Here is a 9,622-nt window from a genome sequence, read left to right on the forward strand (position 1 = left end):
TGAAGGCAACCAAACTTATTTCAAGTGAGGCCACATTGCTGTGATCTGGGTCATTTTTCTTTATTTTATTTTTTTGTTGGTCATTTTAGCAGACGCTCTTATCCAGAGTGACTTACAGTTAGTGAGTGCATATATTTTCATACAGGCCCCCCGTGGGAAACGAACCCACAACCCTGGCGTTGCAAGCGCCATGCTCTATCAACTGAGCTACCGGGGACTACATTGGGTCATGACACCAATGTGACAGGTTGTACAGGTTGCGTCATACAACCACCCCATTGAATGTTTGTCTTATTAAGGCTTCAAGTGAAGTGAGCGGGGGTAATCAGCACAACACGTATCTAACCATGCTACATTTGACCATTGGACGTTATAACAAAACAGCAGAAGATAGTATTCTGCATAATAATTTAGGATAATGAACATCATTTTGGAGTATTGTAGTAAGGTTATCAATATGTAAGTAATTTGTCTTGGCTGAACTGATTTAAGGGATCAATTACTGTACACAATATCACTTTTTTATTGTTTTATTCTAAGGACTATTTTCACATCTAATAGGGGGGGGGGGGTGGGGGGGATTATTTTCCAACAATACGTTTTTGCATTCATAGTCAATTGTATAGGAGTCTTACAGGATTTGGGGCAAGTCCTACAATTCATGATCATCTAGAACATTTTTGATAATCAGTGCGCTGACTCCATGGCCTGCCTGCTCCAACAGGACAGTGTTGACAGGGCGGGACGGGGCACTCCCTCTCTACTTCCGGCCCCTTTCTTTACGGCAGAGAAACCCCTTAGATGTTCTTTCCTCAGCCAATCAAGATTGGGTTTCCGAAGTACGTGACCAATCATTAGCGCAAGCTTCGGTTTGGCCACTGTCCAGATTTATAAATTCTTTGTCCCGCCTTTCTCAAAGGTTTCATCCACATACTTCACAGCGGTGAGTGTGTCTGCTGTGTCGACATAACAGCATTCCATTTCTTCTCTTGTATTTTCTATTATTACACGCATTCAGAATGAGGGAAATCGTACACATTCAGGCCGGCCAGTGCGGTAACCAGATTGGGGCCAAGGTAAGAATCTTGAAAACTTAAACGAACAATGTCTAGGCTTACATTTGGGAATTAATAAATAATGCATTATACAAACTATTTGTTGCTTCTCAAAAAGTTGTATTCTTGGCTATGGGTATTTTAAGTAAAACATTTCCACTTGGCCTAAATGATAAACATTCAATGCAGAAATTTCCGTTATGGTCTCTTTTTCTAACATGAGATGGCCATTTAATGGATGAAGAGTACCGGAATGAATATACCTTTTGTTGTCTGCTTTTCAGTTCAGTTGTAAAGCTTCTAAATCGTTTTTGTTCTTTATTGGATATACATTTATCTTTTGCCAATGTAAACTAGTCTTAGAAGAAAGCGCAACTGGAAAAACGCTGACAGTTATTTTATTATGGTGAGATAACGGGACTATCGAGACGTGATTTCGCTGGGCGTCTGTCTGCCCTTTTTGCCACGCTAATTGTTTTGTGTCTGGAATAGCCTTCTCTTCAATAGACTACGAAAAAGAGATGTCTAAAATGAAGATTTTAAAACACAAATAAAAAAACAACTAGACATTTATACACAAGACACTTAGTCCTACAGTTATGACACTATGGAAAAAACTATAGCTTCATATAGGATAGTTCACCCCCCGCGGTTTACAGATGTTGATGCGCAAAGATTGCATTTTCGAGACAATTTGTTTCGTTTTTTTTGACAAGTTAAAATGTCCTATAATTTTAGTCTCAGTAGACTAGGCTTATTCCTTGCATTAGACATTTACGTAAGTAGGCTATGTCTCTGGATAGCCTCCTATCATATTATTGAATCATCTTTAGGCTGTGGCACAAGTCAAACTTTAAACATAACTTGTAAAAGAGTAAATGGCTTTTTACGACAAAAACGCATGCCCTGTTGCGCATTGACACATCGCCTCTTGGCTGAGTGCGGATAATAGACCAGTAAAATGCACCACTATTAACGCTATGGTGATTTACATAGAATAGCGGGCTGTTGTCTTGCTGGAGCTGAATCAACGTCCTTTAAGAAAAAAAGGGGAAAGTTGCTGAAGCAGGCAAGGGAGAGAGGAATGAACGCCAACAACTGACGGGGACTTCTGGGCGGGGGGAGGGATATGAACAAGTGGTGGACTATGAGAGCAGATGACATCGTTTAAATGACTAATGCTTGTGAGAAGGAGTCGAGTTGACACTTTAGTGTAGTATATGTTTTTATCCACAACTTAGTTATTTTACACAACACCATTTGGGAACACTGCCATGGAGGGTCCAGTGGGCCAGTGAAATGTCATCAACATAATTTAATATCCATAAGGCCTCAATAACTCTATAAATATGCTGTCTATACCAGATAGCTACATAAGTCTATTCAGGCCTACCCTTCGTGGTGAATGGAATTCTTATGAGAAATGGAGTGTATCACTAGCCTAATTTGGTAGCCCTAACTTGTTGATGTGTTAAATGAGAATTTGTATTACCAGAGAGCACAGTGAACAATAATTGGACATTTCACTAATATTTATTGATATTGACATGGGTTAAAGAATAGATGGTAAAGTGGAGTGAAAGCTCAAGAGGTGTTTGATATAAAACAAGGTTCTCGCTCTCTCGCTCTCTGTCTCCCTCTATTTCAGATTAGGGTCAGTTGAGTTCGTATGACAGTCTGTGCCACTTCCTTAACGAAGTTTCGCCTTAATGTCTCACCTCATCAATCTGTCCCAGTAGGCTAATTCCTCTAGGATGGTTCCACTTTGCCTGCTCACATGGTAGCCTACGGAGTATTGCTTCTCTCTCTCTTGTTTAGCCATTTATAATAAATCTTCATGGACGGTAGATATTCTAGCATAAGTATAGAGTTGTTTTAAGCAGCTCTTTACGACATCTCTTGATCTTGTCTTCCTCTCTAAGGCTAGATGTTTATCCAGATTACTCTAATCCTTTGTTATTACTGCAGCCTCCCAGATCAGAAAAGTGACACCAGTGGTAGTGACACAACCATGCACGCTTGGATGTATACAGTACATACTCATATCTACCCTCACGCATGCACACATAGTCCTACTACACACAAACTTCTCAGACTTCAAAATACCACATAGCTTTGCAGTGTGACTGTGAAGCTGCACTAATGAATACACAGAGCACACCCCAACTGTGATTGTACTGTACATTGCACAAGGGGGACTCTGTAGCCTAGCTAAAAAGCACTAATTCAGGATGAGAAACAGGTATTTAGGGCTAGGGGCCAGCCTTGTAAATGCGATTTTGAATGTATTGCTCAATGTCTTGCGACTGCGAAGGCAATTATCTGTTGGATTTGCCTATGGTTTCTACACTCGACAGCATTTATTTCGCCCATGTGGTAGCTGGGAGGTCAAGAGCACACATCTGTGCCAGGATAGACAACGCCACTGGAAGAGATTTTGAATAGTTTTGGAATTATGTCATGTATTGAATATCCATATGGTATATGGTTCAACTTAAAATAATAGTTTGTCTTGCATGATATTTTGTAAGTTGTGTTGTAGAGGATACCTTATATGATATAGGGCCATGTTCATCTTTACAGCAATAGTCATTTTTTCATTAAATATCTAATGTAATAATATAGTAACAACAACAATAACCAACTATACACTACTAGCTCAGCTTCCCAACCACTTGACCTCACACCACCCCACAAGGGAATGGGCTATTACATTCTGTTGGTAGTTCAGCCACTCAGCGCAACCTGCACTTTAGCAGTGCTGGCCTGTGTCAATTCAAGCCACTCGGGTTGACATTTATCGATCTGTACTCTTTAGTTCTGGGAGGTGATCAGCGATGAACATGGTATAGACCCCACAGGCACCTACCATGGAGATAGCGACCTACAGCTGGACAGGATCAGTGTCTACTACAACGAGGCTTCAGGTAGCACATCTACACCCTCTAGAGTTACAAATAACCTTTCAACAGAAGAATGTCTTTGGTGCTTACACATACATGTACATACAGTACCAGTCAAAAGTTTGGACACAGCTACTCATTCAAGAGTTCTTCTTTATTTTTACTATTTTTTACATTGTAGAATAATAGTGAAGACATCAATACTATGAAATAACACATATGGAATCATGTAGTAACCAAAAAAGTGTTAAACAAATCAGAATATATTTTATATTTGAGATTCTTCAAAGTAGCCACCCTTTGCCTTGATGACAGCTTTGCACACTCTTGGCATTCTCTCAAACAGCTTCATGAGGAATGCTTTTCCAACAGTCTTGAAGGAGTTCCCACATGTACTGAGCACTTGTTGGCTACTTTTACTTCACTCTGCGGTCCAACTCATCCCAAACCATCTCAATTGGGTTGAGGTCGTGTGATTGTGGAGGCCAAGTCACACTGCAAAGCTATTAATGTAATGGGTGAAAATCTCAATGTCGCAGGGGAAACTGTATAGGATCATACAATTCGTGGACTAATGGAGGTGTACAGGACGTGATATATTTTGTCCTCCCCCTGGTGGACAGATAGGAGCTCCACTCCCCTTGACATCAAATAACCCATTGTTCCCTGCAATATTGAGCTGGTGTGTGTCTCTCAATCTTTGTCTCTCATGGAGGTGGCAAGTATGTTCCCAGAGCGGTCCTAGTGGACCTGGAGCCCGGCACCATGGACTCTGTCAGATCTGGACCCTTCGGACAGATCTTCAGACCAGACAACTTTGTGTTTGGTAAGGAATGAGAGGGGTTTGAGTTTAGCACTGCTTGAAGATTGAAGGGACATATCACGTTTAGTTAGCACATAGGAAAATTAAACGGAGTGAAAAAGTCATTATGAAACAGTCCTGTCATTTTGAAGTAAAATAGGGTTTGAGGTGTTCTTATGTCCCTCCTTTCCTCCGATGTTTCTAGGTCAGAGCGGTGCAGGAAACAACTGGGCAAAGGGCCACTACACTGAGGGAGCAGAGTTGGTGGACTCAGTCCTGGATGTGGTGAGGAAAGAGGCTGAGAGCTGCGACTGCCTCCAGGGCTTCCAGCTCACCCACTCCCTGGGTGGGGGCACTGGCTCGGGCATGGGCACCCTGCTCATCAGCAAGATCCGTGAAGAGTACCCTGACCGCATCATGAACACCTTCAGCGTGGTGCCCTCCCCGAAAGTGTCGGACACTGTGGTGGAGCCTTACAACGCCACGCTCTCGGTTCACCAACTTGTAGAGAACACAGACGAGACCTTCTGCATTGACAACGAGGCTCTCTACGACATCTGCTTCCGTACCCTCAAACTCACCACGCCGACTTACGGAGACCTCAACCACCTGGTGTCAGCCACCATGAGCGGGGTCACCACTTGCCTGCGTTTCCCCGGCCAGCTCAACGCCGACCTCCGTAAACTGGCCGTCAACATGGTGCCTTTCCCCCGTCTCCACTTCTTTATCCCCGGCTTCGCCCCCCTCACCAGCAGGGGGAGCCAGCAGTACCGTGCCCTCACCGTGCCTGAGCTCACCCAGCAAGTGTTCGACGCCAAGAACATGATGGCCGCATGTGACCCGCGCCACGGTCGCTACCTTACTGTCGCCGCTGTCTTCCGTGGCCGCATGTCCATGAAGGAGGTGGACGAGCAGATGCTCAACGTCCAGAACAAGAACAGCAGCTACTTCGTTGAATGGATCCCCAACAATGTCAAGACCGCCGTCTGCGACATTCCTCCAAGAGGCCTCAAAATGGCAGTCACCTTCATCGGCAACAGTACAGCCATCCAGGAGCTGTTTAAGCGTATCTCTGAGCAGTTCACCGCCATGTTCCGCCGCAAGGCCTTCCTCCATTGGTACACCGGAGAGGGCATGGACGAGATGGAGTTCACTGAGGCAGAGAGCAACATGAACGACCTGGTGTCTGAGTACCAGCAGTACCAGGACGCCACCGCTGAGGAGGAGGGTGAGTTTGAGGAGGAGGCTGAGGAGGATGCTTAAAGACGGAGTGAAGCAACACGAGCGAGGTGGAAGAATGAAGAAAAGTCCTACAAAAAGCTGGAAAATAACAAAATACCACAAAAAGAGAAAAACAAGATAAGTACCAAAAGAAAACTGGAGGAATACTATAGAACATAGCTGAGAAGAGGAGGAGCCCAATTGAAAACCCAGAAATTGAGGATCCTATCTGAAAATGGCTGAAATAGCTCAAGAACAGAATGACTGAAGACTGTGACTGGACATGGGTGAATGAATGTAAGGGAGGAGGAGAGGAGTGACAGCAGCATAATCAACAAATCAACTGGACACAGTCTGCATTCCATTTACTGTGACAACATGTACTGCATGGTCTTGACTGTATACCCAGAAAGGAATTAATGAATAAATATACAGTAAGTTAAGAAACAATGTTGTTGAAAGAAAGGTAAAGAAGAAGCCTATACCTATGAAAAGATTGTTCCTGTTATTTTCAGTGTTTTTTTGTTGTTGTTGTTGCCATTTTTCATTGAATCATGTCACAAATAAATGTGAATGCGACCACATATGCACTACAGGACCTCTCACCCCACAGATGGAGTTTTGATTTTGAGACTAAGGTTATTAACTTATAGCCATTGGCAAACAGATCTGGGATCAGACTAATTAACGTATGAACAGTCTTGATTCTGGGCTGACTTTGATGAAGGTGTCTGCTCCACCTGGAGCCGGCCTCACCCGGACGCCAACCAACGTCTCGGTGGGGACGACCTCGAACTGGAACATAATAGGGAGAGTTCCAGGAATTTCATTCCATTTGACCATAGCAAGGTTTTGAAACAAGATTATCTGAAGGAACCTCTGCAAATGTGTGTGTACAGAACATTTTAGTAAATGTTTACATATTGAACAACTATTCAAATAGAAGCCATTGTTATTTTAGGTCAAACCAGTTTGTCTATATGTCCAAACCCTGCTATAGTGTCAGGTATTGTTGACATCTGTGCTGCACTATGAAGGGCTGAAACTGCAACCGTCTTGCATGTGTTTTGTTCGTTCTTTTCTATTCTGATTATATATATTTTTTTTATCCTTGAGAAAGTGAAAAGTTGTTGCCTCTGGGGAGAAATAAAAAGGCATTTTTAGAAAACCTCTCTCTGTTGTTATTATTGGAAGGAAAATAATGATATTATTGCGGTATAATGAAGCAATAATCCACTCACAATGAAACTATTGCAAACACTTACTGTAACACCATTGCATTGAACATTTTTTAAATCAGGTCAATAGAAACAAATATTAAATCAATAAACTGTTGGGCAAAGGCACAATTTTTTGTAAAACAAGATTAGAAAAGAGTATGAATATGAATAACCACTTGAAAACAGCAGATAAACCCAAAAATATTGCTACCTTGTCACACACTAGATTAGAATACGTAGATTGGTTCGCCTGGATCTGTGATGGGTCCAAAAAGGCATAAGCAGTGACAGACAAATCAAATTGTATTTGTCACATCATGCTTCTTAAACAACAGGTATGGAATCGGAGTATCCCTTGGCTCCACTAATGCTAGTACAAACAGTTCACCACCAGTGGGGAAATAACTCAAGAAGAGGAGGAGGAGGAGGAGGAGAGAAAAAAAAGAGTCAAAACAGATAAATGAAAAACTAATTAGGTCATGAATGGAGGGCCATTTTGAATTTGTTTAATTCATTAGTTACCACTGTGACTAACCCACCTATAAGTGAGATATTGTAGCCTACAGGATATCTAAAGCTATACAACTATATTTATATAGGGCGGCAGGTAGCTTAGTGGTTAAGAGTGTTGTGGGAGTAACTGAAAGGTCGCTGGTTCTAATCCCTGAGCTGACTAGGTGAAAAATCTGTCGATGTGCCCTTGAGCAAGGCACTTAACCCTAATTGCTCCTGTAAGTCGCTCTGGATAAGAGCGTCTGCTAAATGACAAAAAATATATATATATTACATTTGTTGGTACTTTCCTGGAATAAAACGGTTATCTGTGTTCTTATTTTAATCACACATCAAGCAAACAAGATGTGAAGTCATAATACCATAGTCAAAATCCCACATGAATATGAGTGGTGGCATTCCAGAGCAGAACCTCCGGATTCTAACGAAATTGCACGAGATCCACCGATCATTAATAGACCACAAGCCGACAGCTTCCGAAACTCTACAGATAATCCCGATTCGTAACACCATTGAAGTCCCTTTCTTTGACTGGTTGGGGGTGAGGGAGAGGAGGAAGATATTAAAAAGAACAGAAAAACACAATTTTGCAGAAAACCTTACTTCCTGTACCCCGCAAGTCCCATCTGCTGTTTTCGGATCCAAGCCTGTCTGAAAGGTAATTACCAGCAATTATGATACATCGGTATCTGCTCAGTTCTACTGGTTTTTTATTTCATCGGGAAATGTATGGGTTAAATTTTGCAGTTTTTTCGTTTGCTGGCAGGTTATCTGGTTGTTTTTTATGCATGCCTAACAGCTATATCTAATATGGGTGATTTAGGGCGTGTTACGGGGAATGCAGCAGAGACGGGTAGGATGACAGTAATTACCTTCATCTTCACCTACAAAACATAAAACATCATGATTATTTTACATGTAAAGTATAGCACTTCCCATAAACAAAGGCTAAGAATACAAAATAGAAACGGGACAATGACCATTGTTGGGCACCAGGCAGCATTTCATAGGCTATTTATGCTATTTTGAAAGGTTAAACGGCCTCGCTGCATCTTCAGATTGGAGCCTATATCCTTACAATGAACACCAGAACAAACAATATGAGGAGGGTTCGTTTTTTCTAGGCTATTTCTTCTCCCCATCAAAGGTGCAGTTCATTATAGGCCTGGGAATAAAAAATAAAAATCATAAGCCTATTATATTTCACCCACCCTCACCCTCAATCGTTTATGTAATTGATCAACGAATGGTAGGTAGTTGAATGTGAAATTGGTTATTGTTCATTATTTGTTTGATGTCCTGCCCAATGCGTTAATGCGTGGACACACTGCCAGGACACCCAATCGTTAGGCTACGTAATTAATGGGAACGACCGATGGCAAATTTTGCATAGTCGCTGAGTAAGTGTTTGGTATGGTAAAATACTCAATGTACTGAAGAGAGAATACAGCTTTTTAATGGCACTTGGTCTTGTGCGAAAGGGGGTGGGGGGGGGGGGGGGGGGGAGTAAGGGAGCGTTTGTGCGTGTGAGATACGCGCAAAATAGAGAGTGCGAGCTTTGTCAAAATCCACACGGATAACATAAATCGTAGCTGGAACGAGCAGGGCTCTTCTCTGTCTTCCAAATTCCTCAGAGCAGTACAGTCCTCATCATTACCAACGCTGTTTTATCTTGTTGGGATAGCCCATGCAGCGGAGCATGACACACCCGTGGACAGACTGCACACTGTTTTACCGCTGAGAGATAGAACAAAAAAAAGGATGCTGCGCGCGAGTGAGTTTGTAGAGGAGGAAAAGCGACACCGGATGTCAAACGGATGAGATATGTGCGATAAATTGGGGTGAACACCATTAGTTCATCTTTACACCCCACAATACAAATATTGAGTGACCTATATGGCTTGTTCT

General features: G+C 42.3%; 1 protein-coding gene across 2 annotated transcripts; it reads left to right on the top strand.

Annotated features, from left to right (window-relative positions):
- Window positions 1-930: 930 nt before the first annotated feature.
- LOC311132818 (tubulin beta chain) lies at window positions 931-7,153 on the top strand. 2 transcript variants are annotated; one of them, XM_084166163.1, is made up of 4 exons: window positions 931-1,076; window positions 3,874-3,982; window positions 4,674-4,784; window positions 4,966-7,153. In XM_084166163.1, exons 1-4 carry the CDS (start codon window positions 1,020-1,022, stop codon window positions 6,021-6,023), a joined length of 1,335 nt encoding a protein of 444 aa, XP_084022289.1. In that variant the 5' UTR covers window positions 931-1,019; the 3' UTR covers window positions 6,024-7,153. The 2 variants fall into 2 exon arrangements, with proteins under 2 accessions (XP_084022289.1, XP_084022290.1); XM_084166164.1 differs by having other exon boundaries at window positions 953-1,076; window positions 3,874-4,005; window positions 4,682-4,784.
- Window positions 7,154-9,622: the final 2,469 nt, after the last annotated feature.

Source organism: Coregonus lavaretus, assembly GCF_964263955.1.
Source record: "Coregonus lavaretus genome assembly, chromosome: 7".
In the NCBI taxonomy this organism is placed as follows: domain Eukaryota; kingdom Metazoa; phylum Chordata; class Actinopteri; order Salmoniformes; family Salmonidae; genus Coregonus; species Coregonus lavaretus.